Source organism: Eucalyptus grandis, chromosome 8 (assembly GCF_016545825.1).
Source record: "Eucalyptus grandis isolate ANBG69807.140 chromosome 8, ASM1654582v1, whole genome shotgun sequence".
NCBI classification, from domain to species: domain Eukaryota; kingdom Viridiplantae; phylum Streptophyta; class Magnoliopsida; order Myrtales; family Myrtaceae; genus Eucalyptus; species Eucalyptus grandis.
Window position 1 is genome coordinate 48,840,987 of NC_052619.1, and position 23,819 is coordinate 48,864,805.

General features: G+C 39.5%; 3 protein-coding genes across 3 annotated transcripts; 2 read left to right on the forward strand and 1 right to left on the reverse strand.

Moving 5' to 3' along the window:
* Positions 1-8,314: 8,314 nt before the first annotated feature.
* On the forward strand, positions 8,315-13,561 carry LOC104414856 (sugar transport protein 13). Its single transcript, XM_010026053.3, has 5 exons — positions 8,315-8,553; positions 9,566-9,888; positions 11,090-11,214; positions 11,706-11,997; positions 12,580-13,561. Exons 1-5 carry the CDS (start codon positions 8,418-8,420, stop codon positions 13,288-13,290), a joined length of 1,587 nt encoding a protein of 528 aa, XP_010024355.1. The 5' UTR covers positions 8,315-8,417; the 3' UTR covers positions 13,291-13,561.
* Positions 13,562-15,484: 1,923 nt separating this feature from the next.
* Positions 15,485-17,954, forward strand: LOC104414857 (mavicyanin). The gene is made up of 2 exons (XM_010026054.3): positions 15,485-15,875; positions 17,414-17,954. The coding sequence occupies exons 1-2, from the start codon at positions 15,707-15,709 to the stop codon at positions 17,767-17,769; spliced, it is 525 nt and encodes a 174-aa protein (XP_010024356.1). The 5' UTR covers positions 15,485-15,706; the 3' UTR covers positions 17,770-17,954.
* Positions 17,955-19,390: 1,436 nt separating this feature from the next.
* On the reverse strand, positions 19,391-21,822 carry LOC104417383 (sugar transport protein 8). Its single transcript, XM_010028672.2, has 3 exons — positions 21,690-21,822; positions 19,984-20,930; positions 19,391-19,847 (listed from the first exon to the last, which is right to left on the reverse strand). The coding sequence occupies exons 1-3, from the start codon at positions 21,820-21,822 to the stop codon at positions 19,398-19,400; spliced, it is 1,530 nt and encodes a 509-aa protein (XP_010026974.2). The 3' UTR covers positions 19,391-19,397.
* Positions 21,823-23,819: the final 1,997 nt, after the last annotated feature.

Genomic DNA, 23,819 nt, shown 5'->3' on the forward strand with positions numbered 1-23,819 from the left:
GCAGGTGGCATTTGGGGGGTTTCTTTTTATTTTTATTTTTATTGTTGATTGATATATTTTATTATTATTTATTATTGGTTGCGTAGATGACGTTTCAAGTGCTTTCACACAGTGCAGTCATAGTTCATTTAATTATGGTTTTGGGGAATTAAATTTTACATTTCTGTTCGATGAATAAAAACCGGGTCTAGATGGAAGAAATGTCATTTTGCGTTACAATTCAATCATTTATATTGATATAATTCTTCAGGTCGTCTGCTGATTTTTTAGAAATTGTTATGTGATGATCGTTCTTTGATAGGTATTACTAGCATAATGCGTACTTTATTTTTTAATTATTTATTACCATTAGATTGTATCTTAAGCTCATTCCATCGATGTTGTTGAACCTTAAATCCAGATGTTTCACAAATCACCTTCACTTTGGGCATAAAAAATATAAATTATTTTCTTATTGGCGTCATGATACTTTTCTAATAAAGTTCTCAAACCTAAATGTCATGCGCCATGAATTTCGAATGAAGATTTTTATGGAGACTCAAAATATATAACTGAAAAATTAAGGATCAATGGTCTTAAAATCTAAAATCTAACGATAATTAGAAGATGTTTCAAGTGGCCGTCGTAGTTTGAAAACGTTTTAGTGCACTAAATATTGTTCTTGGAGTTAGCAAAACCTTCTAAGTAACACGAAAGCTTTTTTAGACATTTTAATAAAATCCCAAAAATCGTTCCAAACAATGCAGAGTTAATAATTTTGTGCATAGGATGGCATTTTTGTAGTTACTTAGTAGTTACACATATCGAGTAACTACGACAACCTTCGATTAGGGTCATTGGTGTTCGATCTAAGGTGATCCGGCTTTGACTCCTAAAAACTTTTGCACGCACTTGCACGAGAGAGAGAAAGAGAGGTGATTGGATTAGATTTTATGAATTGTAATTCTATTTTATTAAGTTCTTATGTAAACGACAGAAATAGTCGATAACGACATCATCTTGACTAACATCGGAATTAACTTTGTCTAATAGCAACCTACTCTAAATGTCTATAAATTTTTTGCTGTTGTTACTTTATATCGTTTTCATTAATTACATGCTTAAGATATTCACGTCCACAAATTACTTTATTTGGTCAAAAAATTGCTTAAATCAATAGGACACGGTGATCTCAATCTTATGCATGCTATATCTTTCACCATGTTTGCGCAATCAAATTTTATACTAATGTCCACACATTCCAAATATTTAAAGCTATTATATAGTCACGAGTTGCTTTTGCTTAAAATGAAAATAATGCCGAAAATGAATGAAAATTGCTCACCAAGAATTTGCCCCTTGGAATGATCCGACGGCCTCGAAAGAAAAATTAAATTGTGACTCCCAAGAGAAGTCACATATACATATATATATTTATAGCACACTTCACCATATGTCGGGGAATATATAAATGTATTTAATAATCTATTTTTTGGCACCTACTTACATGAAAGATACAAAAATAGAGAAATCCAAAGCGCAAGAAATATCAAAGGGAATCGCCATCACCGTAGCTGCACTCCGAAGCAGGTATATTATATTATTCCCTGGGGATCTTGCCGTGAGGCCCAATTTGTCACCAAAACCCCTCTAGATTTGCAAAATCTCGCCATATCCATAAAATTTACCTGAACCAAATTCCCTAAAACCTTTCGTGATTTTTCGCCCGATGTCGAGGAAGGCGAAACGGCGCATGCGACCTATGCATTCCGCGGTCCGTTCCGAGGCTGGACGGGTTCGATCGAAGGACCGGGACGACATTAGCGATGAGCCTTGGCGACGGAGAAGCCACGGGAGAGGGAGAGATGAAAGGTAAGGTCGTGCAATCGGAATGCTTTTCGATTTGTGTTCTATCTTCATGGGCTTATGACGATTGGACTTGCATAAGGGCCTATTGCCCACCGAGCCGTGGGCCTTTTTAGACTTGAATTTTCTGCCTAATGACTCCAATTTTTTATGTGGAATTGCACGTCTTTCTTCGATTTAGGAAGCCTAATGCCCAAAATTGCGTTGCAAGGTAATTAGATGTGGTTGCTGCGCAGCTTATGTTAGGCGTGCATGAGCGAAACCAGATGGGCGAAAACTTACATCAGTGCCATGTAAGGAAAGATTGCAGAACTGACCTGCTCTCCTCCCGTTTTGGGAGGTTTCTATCCCGATTTATTCTAGATCTGGGGTTTTCTTTTTTTGCCTGTTTAATTTCAGGATTTCACTTACTCTTAGGTTTTGTCAATATACAAATCCAGTTTTGAAGGAGATCATAGGAGATTAGTGAATATTTCACTTCCGCAAGTGCCCGATACTCCGAAAGGCGATATTGTTGGGAATGCCAAACTTAGGTGCGTACCGCTAAAAGACAAAGCCGTAGCAACACTTGGAGATGTCAATGTGTGCTCAATACTGAAAAGACTAATTCAACGATTGGACGACAGTTCTAATTTGAAAATTTAGAGATCTGCTTTTTAAGCATATGACCTATAATCTTATTTAGATGATTTAGCTTCTTATATAGAGTTTTTTTTTTTTTTTTTTGGATTTGTCTTAGTTTTTAGTTGAATTGTGTTTCTCTATTGCATATCCATGAAAATGAATAAAAAATTTTTTTGCCCAAAAGAAGAAGAAGAAAATAATTAAGGTTGAAATTGACTCAAGCTACTTGTATGTAGTTCGGGTTTGACTTGATGAATATTCACGATTGACTCGTTGAATTTTCGAGTCGACATCGATATATTTATATATATTTTTATTATTATGCACCATTCAAGTTTTTAAATTCAAGCTTGAGTGCCTTTACAAATTACTTTTAGTGAGCCAAGTCAACTCGAGCATGAGTTTCTTGATTTTCTAGCCAACTTGAGTTTAGGCAGAAATCTTCAATATTCACTCAAGCTCGAGTCGAGTTTTGAGCATAAAAATTGTGAGTCAAGTTGAGCTTCAACTTGGCTTGACTCGATTTCACTCATTGTTTGGATTTAGTCAAGCAAACCAAAACAATCGATTGAATGTGCTTCAGTTTTTAGAGTTCTTCCATACATTTCTTTTAAGTAAAGAGAAGCAATGAGAAGCCTAGTAAAAGGTCCTTTTTATTTTCTCCCTTGGAAAAAGTAGATATTTGGAAGGTAAATGATAGTTATATGTGTATCGGTGAAGATCGATACGCACCAAAGTAATTCTCACTTCAAACAACTAGAGAGCGATTGAGATTGCTTTGGGAGTTCCACACACATGTGCAATGTGCGCAAATTGGACTTGGATGGAGTAATGAATATTTGCGTGCTCAATGGGGCAAAACTAAAAAATTGGAATTACGTTGAAAAGAGGATTACATAGAAATTGAAATGCATAACGTGTACGAAAGTAGAAGGACATGTAGAAGATACATTTGCCGACAAAGGTGTTGTATATATTAGGCACGCATTTGAAATTTCGAAATGTACTTTTTCAATTGCCAATCAAAAGATTCAATGGAATCCTCACATTATGCCTTTATTGTAGTAAATATAGAGAATCACGCATCGGATTTCATGGCGCTTGAATTTGATTGGAGTCATTGCATTGCACATTATATTTTTCCCTTTCAAAAAGAGAGAGTAGTCCTTGGCAAGACCTTAAACTGCAGCGCTCCGGGGGGGACAACCCCAATAACAAGACCCCACATGTCTGGGTAATGCCGTGCCTCCTGGACTTTCTCCGGACCCGAAGGCCATACGAGGGTATTCCCTTTCCTAGGGAAGAAAAATATTAGGTTGGGGGCAAAGTCCAGGCTCCCGAAAAACATATTAGAACCTGGCTGGTCCTAAACAAGACCTTAAAAGATTTTGACATTTTAGAAGCAGATAGGATAAAGGGAGGGATTCCTCCTTAATAAAAATGGAACTCCCACGGGGTTCGACTATAAGGGAAACCCTTTACAAGGTTTCCTAAGGTAATCTTGCCTGAATCTCCGTGACGCCCTCCCCCTTGAAACACAGGGGTGTGGTATAGAGAAATAAATGGTCTTTTCCTAAATGGGAGGAGGTATTAAATTATATGAAGTAGAAGAAATTAGAGAAATGAAAAATAAAAGTTGCTGACAGAACGGGGTGACCTATGTGACAACGAGATAATTGTAAAAAGAAATATAGAGTAGGGTTGCAAAATTTCTAAAGGAACGCACCAACCAAATTTACTCGACGTGACAAGCCAATCAGAGCAGAGGCAGTCAAATCGTTTGACCAGATGAATGACACTGTGTCAGGAGCAGGACATTTACATTTTTAGCGCAGTCATTAAATTGGACTGCGCGGAGGACTAAGTTTATAGGCAAATTACTCATAAGAAAATTTGAAAAACACCACCTTCGAGCTCGAGATGGTTCCGATGGCATGCAGGGCAAGCTCGAGACTATAAACATTTGAAGCCAGCGCATTAGAGATTCAAGGATCGTACCCTAGAACTTAAAAATGTGCATCATTCCTGATTTAACTTGAGAATTGAATTGGATGGAACCAAATTGAACCGCACGATTCTTAGTGATTTTTATGATGATTGGTTTGATTTTTGATTCTAAACTTTTTAAATGAAGAATAACTAGTCCAGCTTTAAAAAAAAACTAGACCATATCAGTGGAATCACCTTATAGTATATTTAGGAACTTTTGATTAAAGAAAATAAAGTATCTAAAAAAATAATACTGTTTGTTCCCATATATACATAGGATCTAGATTGGGACTGACTAGTCTAATCTAATTATGGGGTGGACATGGTTAGTTTATGATTCCATGATGAGAACCAATCTATCATAAAACCAATTACCCTTACTAAAATTTACACACCTCTTAAGGCTTGGGTTGCTACATAAGTGGGTGTAGGCCAAGGTCTTATCAAACTTCATGCTCAAGTTGTCAAGGTGGACTCGAAATCGATCCCACAAGTTGTCAAGGGGACTTGAAATCGTTCCTACGAGGCCATTAGTCAAGCCCTCTCAAAACTCGAAAGCTCAATAAACTTCTCGCTCAAAACGCACCCCATAAAATTGATTACTATCGAGTCGGTCCGAATACCCAAAGAAAATCTACTCGCATAAACACATGAATCATCTCGAGACACTTGAGTGATTGGGCTGAGTTCGATTTCGGCATGTCAAGAAACCATGTCCAAGTTGCTCGAGCCGGCATCGTTAGGCCCATGACCAAGCTAACCAAAATCCGACCTAACGAAAGAAGAACTAGAATCACGATCCCGATCCAGCGGAATCCGAGTCAGAGCAAAGCGCTGGGAGTCATCCTTTCGCCAAAAGTGCAAAAATCCGAATTGTTCCCGACCTCTCTGGCGCTTAGCTTTTCTCGTGAGAAAATTCAGATAAGCATGCCGACAGACCATCGATTTCCATGTCCCTCTCTTGTCATCTTTTTATCCACAACCATAAAGAACGAACCGAAAAGTCCGGAAGTTCACACGTTTCTTTCCTTTCCTACTTCCTCTATTTTAGGGTTTGCCCCCATCGTTCTAGAAGTCAAATTTGGTGTCCCCCTTTTGCACATCACCTTTTCTCTCTCTCTCTCTCTATCCCACAACGGATAAGATGAAATAAAATAAAAAGATCCTGAATAGGAAATTATCCCCGAACACGTGGTGGTTAGATACGAGTCCTCCCGGACGCTAATTAAGCATATACCCTAATAAAGATATGATCTCATTTTTATGCGGAAATTGTTAATAACACGAGGTAAATTATTTTGGTATCGTCGACGAAATTCATTTAAAAAAATTAAAAGCATATTAACTCTCTCTCTGTGATGTAATCTGTGTGTCCCGTTGGAATACGTGGAATTGACTCGGAATCCGCAAAGCCGAGAGGGTCAAAGAGTGGAATTTCAAAAATTGGAAAATAATTATGGCAACAAAATGGAAGTCCATCTACCAAAATATTAATTTTTAAATTCATAATGTAATAATCTATAGGCATGCAAAATTTGCGCATGTGCAGCCTTCGGGAATTGCGGCCAAAGCGGTACCCATGAGAACGTCTTACAACATTAATGGACATAATCTACTTAAGTACTAATGACATTTTTTGGCCTAAAAGAAGTGATTATAACATTTATTTGCCTTCTTTTTCATGGCAATCATTTAACGCGAGCAAAACATTGATGCCTCGATCACAACTGATCGAATGTTGTTGCATTGATACTAGATGACTCGTGCTACAATCACCCCATGTAATTCAATTCCAACAAGAATTTTTAGCAGTAACGATGTTAAGATCGGATCATGTGACATTTAAGTCAATTTCCAAGACCGGGTGGGATGTCAATGTTGAAGTAACAAAACGTCTAGTCATTGCCATTGCAAAACGAATTTTTGGACCGATGGCACACCGAATGATTACTCTTCGTACGATAGGTTATGCGAAGTATGACCTAAACTAAAGGAGCTTCGGCTAATCAAAGGTCGGATTCGATGGCTTCCTCGAGGGCGGAAGTTTTAATCAACGTAGAATATTAATTTCTTCATTAGCCTAACAAAACATGATTAGACCATGATGGGCCATGCGTTTGATTCGATGTCGTATGTTATTGTTGGCGGAAAAAAGGGCGAGTAGTCGCATAACACGTGCGGAATCCCTAATGTGAAAGCACAAAGTCAAAATGCCATATCAGTCGATGGCCACTCCTATGATTTTGACCCAAATTGGTACGTAGAATAGAGAGAGGGAGGAAAAAAAACACTAACAATGTGAACATCAATTGGTAGCGTGACATTATTTTTCACTGATATTTGAATTTGAATATAGTTTACAAATTTAAATAATGTACATAACGTTTTTGTTTTCTGAACGTAACCATCGTTGAGGCATCTTCTATCTCTTTCGCTATTGTCACACATGTGCTCCATTTTTTTGGTCAAATAACATTCGGGAAGCAAATGAATCTTTTACTGTCAAAACTCAATTAATGCTGAATTGCATGTACAATTATTCGATCTCCAAAATTAAGATAGTATCATAATATCGACCCAACGCTGTCTTTTTTCACTTTCGATTCCTCCTACCATAAATGCAAAAGATCAAAACATTTCCATTAAAACATGATTTGCCTTTGTGATCATTAAGCTATCTAATTAGGGGTTGGAGTCAATTAATGAGATTTGGATCAAAAGCTAGAAAAGGCGATCATAAAAGGTTGAGGATTTCCTGATGCTTTTAGGCCCTTTTTTTTTTGCCTTCGCGAAAAATTGGAGTAGTGTCGCCAATGGCAACGGCAACGGCGGCGACTCCAGTGGATCCGTTTTTTTGCTTGTCACCGGTCGATCAGGTCAAGTCGACTCCGGGATGTCCTCTGAATTAAAGTCCCTCTTAGGAAAAAACAAGTCCATGAAAAAAGGGATCCGATTCACATGGGCATCGATGGCGTTTCAACTTTCCATCATACGCCAATTTGGCTTTAAGACTGAATGATCTTAGGAATCGCTTGGATACGACCACTCAGGATTACATCACGAAATCAATCAACATCCCAAGAAGATTAACCCCATCATCTCACAAGAAAATTCTGAGCAATCGACCTTAAAGTTAAAGAACACGGAAGAAAAAAAAACGTGGGCCGCCAACGACTTCTTTTTGGGTTTGTGTCACTGTGACAGGGGAAATATCCCACGTCTTGTCACGTGACCTAATGAAAGAATCGGGTTAATGAGCAAATTCAACAATGAGATATTTTATTTTGAAATCATGGATTGAACATTCGTCCATTCGTAATGCTGAAGCCCTAACAAAATTCATATCTTTGTGGGAGAAGCGTTTTCATCAATAGCTGCATGTATTATTAATATTTTTTCACACTTTTTGCATGATAAATTAATTGTACGAAGGTACTTTTATTATCATCGCCAAGTTATGTAATTAATTAATTTCTAACGACAAGACTATATAAATCAATAATAGGGGAGAAGATGACTCATCAAAAAGGACTACGCAAACTATTTACCAATCCCTTTATTTTTCCATATAAAAAGGAAAATCAAGGGAAATTAAAAAAATAAAAAAAAAGAATCTCTCTCTCTTCGTTTTACAAGCACGGTGGGCGTAGCTCGAAAAGCAGCGCAGGCTCCAGGGCCAGGGAAATCAAGAGCCGTTGGTTGACTAGCCAGCCGCCGTTGAGAAGAATCAACGGCACGTCAGCGTCGCCACGTGGCAAGATCCCGGAGGTGGCGCCCACCCGATCCCCCCCCCTTCCATTTTCCGCCTTCTATATAAACCGGTCCTTCCCTCCATTTTTTCAATCCACATCGCATTTCGTACGATCGAAATACACAGAGAAGCTCTTCTTCTTCTTCTGCTTCTTCAACTGTACGATCGAGCTTCAGCTCCGTCGGGCTCCCGAATCTCCGGCGTCGCAATGGCCGGGGGAGGACTCGCCGTCGCCTCGGCGGGGGGCCAGCAGTTCGAGGCCAAGATCACCCCGATCGTCGTGATCTCGTGCATAATGGCGGCCACCGGCGGCCTCATGTTCGGCTACGACGTCGGCGTCTCCGGTAAGGACGGACGCGATTTCTTCCTCCATTCCTCATATTCTCACGGCGTGTCTGTTTCTCTGCGTCGTCGTCGTCGTCGTCGTTCGAATGGTGCGTCCTGCATGAGCACGGCGGGGCTTAGAGTTTCTGTTCGCCGAGTCGGTTGCAACGCCTTCGGGCTCGAAATTCTAGCTCCTTTGATCTATCCGATGCGTCTCCTTCGTCTTTTGTGGAGTATAGATTAGGGTATTTTGTTTGATTCAGTTAGAGATTGAAGCATCTTAAACTCGAGAGTCCGTAGGACAGAGTGCTTTGCGAGCCGATGAGTAGTCTATTCGATATGCTAAGAAAGTGACGAGAGAGAATATATTTTTTTATTCCATTAAAAAATGTTTTTTCTGCATGACGACGTCAACTACACGTGTTTGCATAAAGAAAAAAGGAGCAATTGCGATTTGACTACAAGCTTTGACTATAGGGGTAGCTTGTAGGATCCGTCGTAATCTGCCTTTCAGCTCTACGATTGCTTGTGTAAGCTTCAATTTGGTTGGTTGGTAATGGGGACCGGTCATCCCATGAAGTTGATGTGGGAAAAAACTTCCTATGTATGCTAAAGCGCAAAAAAGGAGAGAAGTTATAATGAAAGCTCTCGAAACCTCTGCATTTTTGGAAGGCAATTGCGATTTCGTGGACCACTTTGAAGAAAAGAGGGGGCCTTCGAACGAAATGTGCAGTTGACATGCTTGTATTGAGCAATTTCATGGTGAACCCTACCAGAGCAGAAACTAGAGGTGATTGCATAGATAATGAGAACAGAAACGGAGCAATAGTTTTGTGATAGGACACGCATTTCTTTTGAAATTTAACAACTTAGCTTGAGTTAGGCATACCTAAGAATAGTTGTTCTTAGTCCATGGACTCCAGGCATAGAGTAAACTGAAATTATTAATTGTTCATTTATGGCATGGTGAAATCTGATTACACGTGTCGAAGGAACTGACTAAGATTGCTTCATCTTTAATTTTTCAAACAGGGGGCGTAACATCAATGCCGGATTTCTTGAAAAAGTTTTTCCCAGTTGTTTACCGGAAGTCTACCGAAACTGGGATTGAGAGCAATTACTGCCAATACGATAATCAAGGCCTTCAACTGTTCACATCATCACTCTATCTAGCTGGGCTGATAGCAACTTTCGCTGCATCATACACCACCAGGAGGCTTGGCAGGAAGTTAACCATGCTCATCGCTGGGTTTTTCTTCATTGTTGGGGTTGTGCTCAACACTGCAGCTGAAGACCTTGCCATGCTCATCATTGGAAGGATATTACTAGGTTGTGGCGTTGGTTTTGCTAATCAGGTTAGTTCATGTTTATTGTTCTGAGTTTCGCGTGTGTTGTTTAGGACATTGTTTTCCCCTTAAATCGAGAGTTGGTCTGTGAAATCTGTGGAAGTTGTAAAAGAGATCAAGTGAAAATTTCAGTGAGGTATGCGGTAGATCAAAATAGGATGAAGCATTTTTAATAAAAAGGAATGTGAAGATCTTGACGATGCAGAACACTTCTGGGGACTTATTTCTGTCCTTTGCATCAGTAATAGCATAAAAGCTGAATTGTCAATAAAAATTAAAGCTTCATTTAGGTGCAGTGTATCACATAAATTAAACTTCCTAAATTTTTTTACTGTATAGTCTTCATGCAAATACTTTGAGATATTGCCAGCATATTCAACAGCTATGTAAAAGTACGGAGATCGTTTATCTAAGTTATAAATCCGTGATAAACTGAAAATAATTGTCATATATTGGTTTTTGTCTCCTACTTCTTATATTTGTGGCTATTCTCATCGTTCAAACTAGTCTAATGGAAGATTATATGATGGTGATTGTCCGCTTGGAATTATCTGGGAGAAGTCTTCACTGCCCCATTTCTTTGAATCTTCCACCTCACTTTTCGAATAAGTTTGCTTTTCAAAGTTCCTCTCTACCTGAAATAGATGCTGTGAGTCTTTTTTTAAATTCATTTGGACTCTGAGGTCAAACTTGCAATTGTCATTTAGAAGACTTGTAGGCTATAGCTTTCGTGGTCAAATTCAACATCTGGAGAGATGTCATCCCCTATGTATTACTGGGTGCTTTATCTGTATTTGCGTACCTCATTAGAAGTTTGATTCACAATTGAAAATGCAGGTTTTAGCAATTTGTTCAGAGTCATCTTGCATGTTGATGTTGGTTAAATATGAAATTATGAAAAGAATGCCTGCCTAAATATTGCCCACTGCATCACGTGGCAACTGACAAAGCCTTTTCTCTCATATTTCATCGTAAGTCTTATGTCCAAGCCACTCGGGAAAAAAGAACAGAAGTCATACGTTACTCATTGGTCACGTCATCTGTTTTAGAATAAACTTAAAACTTCATGTAACTTTAAAAAGGTACACGTTTAGTGGTTTTGATTTTTATAATCACTTTATTTCAACGGCTAACGAGCATGTTGTGATGTCCTGTTGAATGCATTTTTGGTCATTCATCGTCTCAGAGATTAACCGCAAAATATATGCAGGCAGTACCAGTTTTCCTTTCAGAAATAGCACCAACAAGAATACGTGGAGGACTTAACATACTCTTCCAGCTTAACGTTACCATTGGCATCCTTTTTGCCAACCTTGTCAACTACCGCACAGCCAAGTAAGTTCACTGCTTTCATTGGCTCATTTTCTTTTTCTGTAGTTTCATCTCAATTAAGGTTTATTAATCTAGCAACAATCCATGATTATCATACGAAGGAACATTTAGATTTTGGAACACTTACAATTGAGGTCAATGATAAGCATTTTGAAAGGTTTGTAAGCACAGCACCCTACAAAAAACAGAAAGAAGCATGTGTCCTAAAAGAGGCATAGCCGGACTACTATTTCTGCAATGAGTCGAAAGAATGAGAATGCCTCCTGAAAATGGAGCCATAATCATAACTTGTTGGCAAAGATTGTCTGAACTGTTTCATGAAACAAATAAATGACGATGCATGCCTGGTTCCGCCGAATTGCCTTTGATAAAATCACTTGGCTCATGAACTGCTTTTCTCAACAAATAGCAAACATCAGTCTATATGACCGAAGTATACTTTTTATTCTACTTCTTTAAGTAGTGCGACTTAACTGCTGCCTTTGCAATAATAGGATCGAAGCAGGGTGGGGCTGGAGGTTATCATTGGGATTGGCCGGCATTCCTGCAGGTCTCCTAACTGTGGGAGCTATTTTTGTGTTAGACACTCCTAACAGTCTCATTGAGCGTGGTCACATTGAAGAAGGAAAAGCTGTGCTCAGAAGGATAAGGGGAACTGACAACATCGAACCGGAGTTCCAGGAGCTTCTGGAGGCAAGTCGCATTGCTAAAGAAGTGAAGCATCCTTTCAGAAATCTCATGATGAGGAAGAATCGGCCTCAGTTGGTCATTGCAGTGGCCATGCAGGTCAGTGTTGTTTCTGGCACCAATCATCAAATCTCACCCTTCATTTCTCATCTCGTGAAACCTTTCTTGTTAAATATGTTCGTCTACCAGAATGTTCTTCTTGTCAGCTGAAAATGCCAGATTATATTCGTCAACTTTGAGTTGTCTGAATTATTGAATGGTCAGCCTCAGACGCTTCAAATGCAGAGATAATCGTTCTAAAGGAAATAAGAGCGCTACCTAGTAGACAAACCATATATTCATAGTCTATAGGTTTGTTACATGGTTTGTTATTTCATATTCAATCGCAATGTATCATAGAACAGATTTAAAAAGATCATTTGAAATTGCACAATCGTAGGGTCAGGTTACTGTTGCGCATGGTATTGAGTTTTCTCTTTCTCTAGGGAAGGTAGGAACTGTTTTCCTCTGGCCCCAGAAGAAAATGTTACATCTGGCTTTTGGATTAAATCAACCAAACGTGCTCAGTTTATGGAACTTTTGAGTGTATTTGGCTACTGTTTTTGCTCTTCTAGATTTTAGCTTCAAGTTTATTCGTTTTAGTTAGACTCACATTTGTCAGCTATATTTATGTGAAAACAGGTCTTCCAGCAATTTACTGGCATCAATGCCATCATGTTTTACGCGCCAGTTCTCTTCAAAACCGTTGGATTTGGTGATGATGCATCTCTTTACTCTGCTGTCATCATTGGGGCTGTTAATGTTGTCTCCACCTTGGTGTCCATTTACACGGTCGACAAGATCGGCCGGCGTGTTCTTTTACTGGAGGCCGGGGTCCAAATGTTCCTTTCCCAAGTTATAATAGCAATTGTACTTGGCCTGAAGGTCAAGGACCACTCAGAGGACCTTGGCCACGGCTACTCGATCTTCGTGGTCATTATGGTGTGCACGTTTGTGTCTAGCTTTGCATGGTCTTGGGGACCTCTTGGGTGGCTGATCCCCAGTGAGACGTTTCCGCTAGAGACTCGCTCAGCCGGCCAGAGTGTGACCGTCTGCACCAACTTTCTCTTCACCTTTGTGATTGGCCAGGCATTCCTCTCCATGCTGTGCCAATTCAAGTATGGCATCTTCCTGTTCTTCTCTGGTTGGGTCCTTATCATGTCCATCTTCACCCTGTTTCTTATTCCCGAGACCAAGAACATCCCGATTGAAGAGATGACCGAGAGGGTGTGGAAGCAGCATTGGTACTGGAAACGGTATATGGACGACGACCACCACGATGCCGAGGCTGCTGTTTGGAACAAGGTCAGGCCTGCCGATGGCAATGGGTCTGATCCTGCATCTCAGTTGTAATTGATTCAAGATGAATGGCTTTCGGGATTCAGATATACAATAATTTCATACCTTAGACAAACATTGGATACAGAATTTACACTAGAACACAAAGAACAGCTACTATTCAACAGACCAAGAATTATTTCGATACTGTCATTATAGGTAGAGTACTGATTAATCCAGATATATAGTCTCCTCGTGTGATTTGTGGCGCGCGCTGCCATGTAAATTGATACTGCAGGATATTTCCTTTGCAGAGAAGAGTGTGTTTTTGAAATCTTTTGCCTTATCTTCTTCACTTGACAGATACTTACATTTGCGAAATCCAGTTGCAGTAACATCGTTGTAAGATAAGAACAGGACATCTCATCAAAATGATGAGAATTGCACGCTCTAATTGAGAAAAAGACATTCATTATGTCGTCATTACGTTACGAGGAGAGATCGAATTTATCTGGTGAGCTGAAACTGTAGTCTACTTCTATAGATTTGATCCCCACAATATCTGGGGGCAAAAGTTGGCGTGTTAAGAGGTTGTGTAGAAAGCAAGGCGCCGGAATCTCTCTTTCTCCATACGCCAAGCAACATGTAGTCTTTTGACCCCATAAAGAGAATTAGTTGCCGTCTGATACTTCTCTGATTCATTCTAATTTCTGCTAGTGTACCAAGTCAAGAGAACTTCCCGACTCTTAGGGGATCTCAAGCTTCTCTTAACCACTCATTTTTACATATATTGAATAACAAATGCGTAAGATAATAATTCTATGTAATCTCTCACAAGGATGTTAGCATGAAAGGTACGCATTTATTCTATTCAACATCAACCTTGCTGAAGAAGATTCTGAGCCTTGAATGTATGCATCTCACCGCATATTATTATAAATATCCCTTGTGATTTATGTACTTTTGTCAACAATTTGTTTCCATAAACACTATGTGATGATATGGTTTTGCTTAATCCATCAAACGTCATAAATGTCTGGAGTTTTCTTCCATAGTCTTCTGTAGTCCCGTGACGACAAAGTTCGATCCCACCAAGACCCCCGAAAGCAGTCTTTCCTTGTAAGATTCTCAACCGAGCTTCCAGCACCTAGAGCGGCGACCTCCCTAAGGCAAAAGCTAAAATCGGAACAAACGTCGGGTTCATGACAAGTTTATTTCACCTATTGTAAGTTCTATATCTGAACTAGAAATAAAACTAGACCTAATTAAAATTAGATGGGACGCGACATTCGTCCATGGCGCAATGATTAATGCTATTGTCCTTTTGAATTGTGCAAGATCTTAAGACGGGTTAGTATTTTTCACGGGTGCATCTTAAAAGTCTTGAATCGGTCATCAAGCATTATAGCCACGTTCATACTTGCCAAGGTGGCTTTATAATTAGGGTCAATACCATTAAAAATTCTAAATTAATATACTTTTTATAAATTTACTTCAAATTATTTTTTTTGATAAAAAAAATCAAATTGGTATATTTATGACAAATTTACCTCTATTAATTTTTTAATCACAAAAATCTTAAATTGAAATATTTGCGACAAATTTAAACCCCCTTTAATTTTTGTTAAATGAGACTAATACCACAAAAAACCATAAATCGAAGGGTAAAACCTCAAAGCTATACATTTGTTAATTATTATATGTCATTCAATTCAGTAATTTAACAGTAAAATTTAATCGAAACTAATTGAGATGTGCAAACGAAATTGGTTAAAAAATGAATTAATCACGAATTGCCAATCACGAGGAACTTTGAAACGATTCCAGAACATGACAATGCCATTCATCCAAAGCAGCAATAATCACGGGTTAAGTTTAAGATGGGTAACATGTGACTATTGATTTTGGTACAAAAGAACGTTTTTGAAAAGAAAACATCATAATTAGTTCGAAATTTGAAAAACACGTCCGTTTGTCGAGCTATCGAGACATCTTTGATGGTTAATAATGCCTGACAGACCTAGACAAACATGATATCTGCTCTCCAGCTCAGTAAAACTGCTCATTTTTATCCCGTCCCACTGTCTTCTTTTTATCATAGACCGATGCGCAAATGATTGTAGACACGACCAAGTGGCAACTGGTGCCTCCCTTCCTTGGACGGACAGAAAGAGAACCGAGGTGGGAACTCGCCACTTGAGCTTTTTCATCAAACGTGGGGTCGCCTCAACCACTGTCCAAGACCCAGGTCACGACTCTCCCGTCCTTTTCTCAACACCTAAAACCGCGCACAGCACTGCCCTCTCTCTCTCTCTCTCTCTCTCTCTCACACCGTGAGAGCCGCAATTCAGTTCTCTCCCGCACAAACTTCCAGCCTCCATTCGTCAGTCCTCTGTCTCTCCCTGATTCTTTAAATATACTGCCCGAGTTCCCCCCCTCGAATCCCAAGAAAGGACAGTCCGGTCTGTGATCTGGTCCCGGAGAGACAGAGATGGGCGCGTTAATGTTGATGATGATGATGATGATGGCGACGGCGATGGCGAAGCTGTGCGATGGAGCGGTGTACAAGGTCGGGGACACGGCGGGTTGGACCACCATCGGCAATGTCGACTACAAGCAGTGGTCTGCCACCAAGACCTTCCAGCTCGGTGATACCATCCGTGAGTTCGCTTCTATTTCCTTCCAGTTTCGTTATCGAAAAGAAACGAGCGAAATTTTTCATTCCGGGTTCTCGGTTAATTTACACCATAAATAGAGGCTCTTGATTCATATAGGCTTCTGGGTTTTACAAGAACTGTGAAAATTTCAGATCTTTGTCTGGCAAATACAGCTCTCCCTCATGCTAGTCCAATACACCTAAGATTTTCTGAGCAAGCTTTGTCCCCTTTTGATTCGCTTTTCTCTCCCCCACCTCTTCTGTTCCGTGGGTACACGTTGATCTTCAAGACTGACAAATGGCCAACAGTTCTCGAATTCAGCAAAAACTCTCGGGATCTTTTAGAGCTCCTCTTACCAAATTGTCTTCGCGCTTGTCAGCCCAGTGTTTCGAATTTCATGTAGAACTTCATTGCTCACTCCCCGAACTGACATTCTTCGCAAGACTTTTAGCTTTGTTTGCCTTTTAACTAAGAAGAATAAAAGAACACAGACAGACGAGCGTGAGGGAAGTAGATGTTTCACAAAGCATTGGACAATGGCGACAAAGTAGGCTCCTGGGTGGGGGGAATAAGACCATCATGATGTCTCGATCCAGTGCTCCAACTTCGTTACAAAGACACCGCACTCACTCACGCACGCCTTGACCTTTCCGACATTACTTTACCTTTTGCCCAAAACAAAAGCAATTGTCCCATAACGCCATCTTAACATCATGGCGATTGGCTAAGCTTTTGCAAACTTGAAGGATTCGATAATGATGTTTTGTTAACTATGAGCAAACACAGATCTCGCGAATCACCTTATTCCATGGATGAGTATCTTGAGTTGCTTTTTTATGAGTTCATATAGTATTTATGTATATGTGATTTCTTTCCACCTATAAATTCAAGTTATTTGCAACACACGCTGAAATAATTACAGCCTCGCTCTCGTGGTTTTGGGGGTAGTTGTCGGTTGTGAGCTTTGCCATATTCACATTTAGTTGGTCATGATGATTGGAACGACATGCGCGGTGATTGTCCAAGTACTGTATCAAAAATGCTAAAAAGTTCGTTTTGAGTGAGATTGGACAACTAGTTTTGCAAGTATAGTCCTCACTCTATTTCTCTAAAAATCTCGAGAACGCGAGGGGATAATTGTTGGATCAAATTCGATGTGTTCTGACGGCTACTGAAAGTTTAAAGTACAAACTGATTTCTGTGAAAAATTTAAAATTTGGTAGTGTCTTGATAAAATGATAACACGGAATTTGAGGAGGGGGCGTACCTTCAAGCAAAGCTTGGGGTATTAGGTGCAATTCCCTCATAGTTGAAGGGCCGAATTGCAATTTCTCTTAGAATGAAATATTCTAAAATAGGAGAACAGAATGATGCTATGGTTACTAGGACTGATTTTGAGAGGAGGGACGTCACCTATGCACACTACTTGTTCATAAAGTCTGCTCCTTTTGAGCTTCATGCATCTGCTTGGTTATATTTTTCTTTGCATTTATAAGAATGAGACACTCACTCCTAACATTGTGGGTTCTTTTGTGCACCAGTTTTTCAGTACAGTGCCCAATTTCACAACGTGATGCACGTCACACATGCCGAGTTCAGGGCGTGCAACACGACGTCTCCCAAGGCGACCTACACGACCGGCAATGACTCGATCACCCTCACCAATCGCGGCCACCACTACTTCTTCTGTGGTGTCCCGGGTCATTGCCAAGCCGGTCAGAAGGTCGACATCAACGTGCTTCGTAAACCCGTCAGTGCACAGACCCCTTCGCCTTCGGCTGTTCCTACTCCAGGCATCCAGGGGCCTTCTCCGAATAACGGCCATCTGCCTCGCGCTTTGAAGGGCTCTTTTGCCAAGCTCGGATTGCTCACGGTGGTTCTTGCGGTTTGCTGTTAAAGCTGTTATTGCTTCTGAGTCACCTTGTATTTTGGTATATACATTGAGCTCCAGCAGTCTTAAACTGAATCCGGCTAGAAATTTCCAGATTATACACAGATCCACTGTATAATTTTGTTATGTTCAGATTGCTTTCCTTTGTATTACACATCTCTTTTGTTTATGTCTGTTGTGCACCATAAGAACATGTCGTGTCAACCTTAGATCCAAACGAACTTCCCCGTTGAACTGACAAAACAAGTTTCCCACCAAGAAGAGAATTGATGACGACTTAAAGCAGTTATTCAGTATTATCTTATAGTCTTGTCCCGGTCAATCTTGTTCTAGGGCTTCCAAGGATATGTTGATCTAAGAACAATTATTGTTGAAATAGCTTGTTATCATGAAAAAAAAATTATTGTTGCACATTAAAAGTGGTATTGTTGGACATAAAAAGAAGTGATTGTTGACGTGAAGATAAGTGATGATTGATCATGCAAAACGGTGATGGTGAGGGTTAAGATGTTGGTTGATTGTTTGTAAATATCACAAAATTATACAAAGTTTATCATGAATGTTCATAACAGTAACTTCTTTTTCATAATTCTCTCTTCTTCTCTTTTCTAACTAAAGTTTCATAACACATTCAAGGTGAAATTCCAAAAATAAAAAATAAAAAATATGTAATTATTGAACTCGTTTCTCTATGGTTTTGGTGTATAATTGAAGTTATATTTGTTTTAAACCTAGTAGCAACAATAGTTGAAGCAAATAATATCTTAAGGATAGTGATTATCATTATGCATCAAAACATCAAAGATCTATAACTATTATTCTATTTTCATTAGCAAACAGATTGTCCCAACAATCTTGAGGTATTATCTTGATGGAGATGGAGACAGTGGTTGCATCGAGTGCTTGCAATCTTGATAGATAAGTATTAATTTTATACAGATATGGGAGAGGGACCCATACTCTATTCTCGCACATTACTGCAATTATCCGAGTTAAAGCTTTTCGTGGGAGGATGGCAAGGGTTACTTCAGCAATTCCTATAGTGATGAATAAAAGCGCAACTAAAATTAGAGCAAGGCAAAACAATAAAAGAAAAATAAACTTTTGTTTATGTTTATATGCTTGAGTCACCTTCCTTGTTGCATACTAGATAATCTCATGTTGCAACACTATATTGAAATTCATATACAAGAACAATATGATATTATGTGATAATCTGGATAAAGGATAGTGATATATGCTTAGAAGCAAAAATAACTAAAGGCCCCGTGTGGGAACTGCTTTGCTTCAAAGCTCGTTAGGCAAATACAAATTTGGATAAAGGATAGTGATATATCTATTCTAAATGTGATATCACTAACAAATAATAATTTTATGACAATGATCACTATCGCGCACCAAACCATCAAAGATTTATAACTATTGTTCTATCTTGATCAGTTATCAAATATGCCCCACAATTATTGCAGAAGACTAGGTTTAAGAGAAGCAAAGTTAACGGAGAAAGATTGATTAGAAGAATTCTTTGAATTGGCTGGAGTCCGTTTTTTGAAAATGTTAAATATTTGATGATACATCCCGACAAAAGTTTCTATAACTCTTATCAAAGAAGCAAAGTTTACCCTGACCATCCTTTATCCTTTGTTGACGTTGTCATCTGCTGGCTCGTCGTCATTGATCATGTATCGTTTCCAGAACCAATGCTGCTTCCACACACTCTCGACCATCAAGTCCACAGGCACGCCCTTCGTCTCAGGCACGAAGAAGACTGTAAAGAGCCCGAAGGCCACGATCCATGCGGCGAAGAAGAAGAAGGTGCCGGCCTTCATGTGGCACAGCATCGGCAGGAAGGCTTGTGCGAAAATGACGATCAAGAGCATGTTGAAGCTCACTGCGCAGGCGAAACCAGCCGTCCTTGTCTCCAGAGGGAAGGTCTCGCTCGGAATCAGCCACCCGAGCGGACCCCATGACCATGCGAATCCCATCATGAACCCACTCGCCAGCACCAACGTGACCATCGCCTCGGTAGGGTGAAGAGACCCTGTTGGTTTCAGGTGTAGTAGCAAGAGCAATCCTATCACAGTCTGCAACAAGAAAGAAAATTTTGTGGATAAGAAAGTATCAACGCAACAGATAAACCTCTCTTCCAATTGGACAGAATTCGCAAGTTTGATGTGATTGATCCCGATTGAGGAAACATGCGAAGACAATGTGAATTACCTGATTGATGAACATCTGGACACAGCCCTCAAGGAGCAACACCCTCCGGCCAGCCCTGTCCACCGTGTACATTGACACTAATGTGCTGAAAACTTTCACAAGCCCGGTGATGACTGTCGAGAGCAGCACCGCATTGTTCCCGAACCCAGCCATCTGGAACAGGACCGGTGCATAGAACATGATAGCGTCGATACCAGTGAAATGCTGGAACACCTGCAGCAAAATGGCTATGACAAGAGGGGGTCTGCTCGACAGCGCCATGAGCTTGCGGAACGGGTGCTTCACTTGCCTTGCGGCCTTACTGGCAGCAACAATCAAATTGAACTCGGCAGCAACGTTATCGGTGCCGCGGATCCTCCTCAGGGTGGCCTTCCCTAGCTCAAATTGGTTGCGCTCAATGAGGCTGGTTGGAGTCTCGCAGATGGCAAATGAGGCCCCGAGAAGCATCGTGGCTGGGATGCTGGCCAAGCCGAAAGAGATCCGCCACCCATGAGGATGGATGTTGAATGTGAAGTAGTTGATAATGTTGAACATGAGGACTCCGATTGTGATGAAGAGTTGGAAGCAAATGTTGAGAGCTCCTCTGGTTCTGGCAGGAGCTAATTCAGATAGAAACAGAGGTACTGCCAGACTAACGAACCCAACACCGCAACCGAGGATGATTCTGCCAAAGACCAGCATTGCAATGTTGATGCTGCCGGCTTGGAATGCAACCCCAGTGATGATGAAGAGGGACGCGATCTGCATCGTCACCCTTCGGCCGAATTTGGAGCACACCTCTGAAGCTGCAAAGCTGGCTCCGAGAGCAGCTATGTACAACGAAGATGTGAACAGCTGGAGGAACTCGTTGTGGTATTTGCAGTAGTTGTCCTCCTGGACACGCTTCTTTTCATCGTACATGGTCATGAAGAATTTCATCAAGAAGTCATCCATGGAACTCAATCCGACTGAAATTCAATAAAATCCACACGAGCATTTGGAACAGTGAGTAATTTTACAATGAATAATGAATTTTATACTTGAAAATATAAACTAGCCACTCACGAGTCAAATCACAATATAAATTAGCCTACTATGACTGATGCAAAAACTACAAGGAAATTAAAAGTGAAAAAATAAATAATGAAAAATCCTTGCGGGAAAAACCATGGGGAGAGAAAAAGTAAAATCTAATATAGATTTTCGAGTATTACAAAAGGGGTTAAAAAACCCAGACTCTTGCTGTCTCAATTTCTTAACCTAATAACTTACGAAAAATAATATTTATATTGCTCTCAAGTCCTAACGTTAACCCAAACCCACAAAGAATTCAAGACATGCTCAACATAACTTACACCTGAGGCAAAAATGTGATATGATCTTTTCTCTTTTGAAAATAAAAGACAAACCAAACACTAATGGGACTTTCCATCCTATCAATCTTACAAAGGTTATCCACGTCGGATGCGTTCGTTTTACGAAAAATGAGTGATTTGAAAAATATTATCCGAAAAATAATTGCTTATATTATTTAGAAAATAAATAAACAAAATTTTTTTTCATCGTCCACTAGAATAGTTAGGCATGATTGTAATCGATGATGAAAATATTTTCTGATAACTAATTTTTCTAAACAATATAAGTAATCATTTTTGTCAAATATATTTTTCAAATCACTTATTTTCTACAAAACAAATACATCCTTAAATAAAATAAGTTTCTCCTACTTGAAATTCCGATTTCGTATCCAAGCAGGAACCCTCCGAAGGCGGCGATGATCTCGCACAAAATGACGTACAAAGTTATCTCCCCCTCGTGCTCGGGCGTTTGGCTCACGGGACTCGTGACAACAGCCGGCATTCTCTGGCTTTCTTCTGGACGTAAAAGAGGACAAAGGAGAGAAGCTTAATCGAGATGTATTGGGACAGAAGAAAGATGACCAGAGTGAAGAAGCAGAGGGTAAAGATTGAGGAGCTTTAGATTTTGTCTGAACACGAAATCTTCACGCGCATTGCGTGGGTATATATAACACGTCAAGAAGGCTGGATAAGACTAAATAAAAGATTAAATGGCAAACTAATTATGATTTGTCCTCGACAAATTGAACAGATTCTGCAGGTTAGCTTAACCCAGGAGAGAATTAATCATCGCGGGGAAGAGGATAGGTATATTCAATGAAAATGCTAAAAAGAGAAAGTAATCTTACATGTGAATTTAGTACAACCAAAATTGACATAAATGCGCATTAATTTCTGCTTGAAGTTTTCCAGGAGATGAAATATTTTATCAGTTAGGCGCATGTTCACACTCAATTTTTAGTTGACGCGTCGATAAAGATAAGAAAATCGAGATATTATGGTTTTCAATCATGACAGACCCGTTCCTTGAAATTTTTTTTTTTTTTCATTTTTATCAAAACTTCAAAAAGTCAAATGGTTGACTTTTGAGTTGACTTTAGTCAATCCTTTAACCAAAAGTCAAATCTGGCTTAAAATTTGGCTTTTTGCATAGAAGATTCCTTTTGATTTAATTTCACTATGGTCACAAATTTTTTTGAAAAATTCAAAATTTTGATCATGAAATCAAAATTTTAGTGAAAAGTCAAATAAAAGGTTGACCTGTAATTAAACCTTTGACAAAATAATTGAAAAGCGTAAAAAATTCAAATCACTTTTTTTTTAGCTTCAATTTAACTTTAACATCGAAAAATTTGCAAAAATCGCTTAACAACCTTATTTTTTGAATTTTTCAGTTCTAGCTTCGAAATCGGCAAAAAAATAAAACTACTTTCATTCTATTCATGTTTTAGCTTAGCTCCTTTTATGACATTAGAATTAGAGTTCATTACCTATTCACTTGTTCAACTAATTTTGAGATTTGAATCGTCATTTTTAACCCTAATCAAGGGTTCAAATCGATTCTGCATGATTTGCGTACTGACACTTCCGTTCTGCTCATTTTCTTGAGTTAAATTCAAATCCAGGGTCAATTTTGATAAATTCACTTAAGAACTCACAAATTTGATGGATTTATCTTACTCGAACTTAAGAAATCCGAGGAGAAGAGAACACTACAAGTGCCATAACTTGGCACAAAAGATACTTAAGTGCCACATTTGAAGAAAAGTTGGACACTTGAGTGCCACTTCCGATGAAACCAGCAAGAAATCATACGTGGCATTTAAATATTAATATTTCTCGCCGAGGTGGCTCGTTGTAGAGTTGAGTCAGCTCTAATTTGTGAATGCTAGTATGAACACCTAGAGGGGGGTGAATAGGTGTTTAAACCAAACCTTGGCAAATATATGCGGAATAAAATAAACTTCGAATAAAACAAAGGAGTTAGGGAAGAGAATAAGAACACAAGATTTATAGTGGTTCGGCTTAATCCAAGCCTACGTCCACTCTCCCACACTAACAGCCTTCTTGGCTGGATTCCACTATGCAATCAACAAGAGATTACAACTTCGAGTGCAAACACTTAGTAGATCACACTATCTCACTAAGTCACTCTTTTGATATATCTCTCACGATCACAAACGTTTAAGCTCTCTAAAGACAAGTGTATGATCGAAAGTCGCTCAGACTTTGGAATTATAAATTCTATGCTCCATCTCTTACTTGCTCATCGGTCCATGATCTCCTTAAATACTCCTCCACTTCCAAACTACCCGTTGGACAGTATCCCGGAGAATCATCTTCCAATATACCCATTGGACAGCTCTGTATTTAGAAGATTTGGTAGCCGTTGAGTGACAAAAGTAGAATCCCAAATTGATTTCGATTACCCATACAAACGGAATCTTGGTTTCCATAAGTAAAGCTTCTTCGTATAGAAAGTTCTTGTTTTCAAGATCC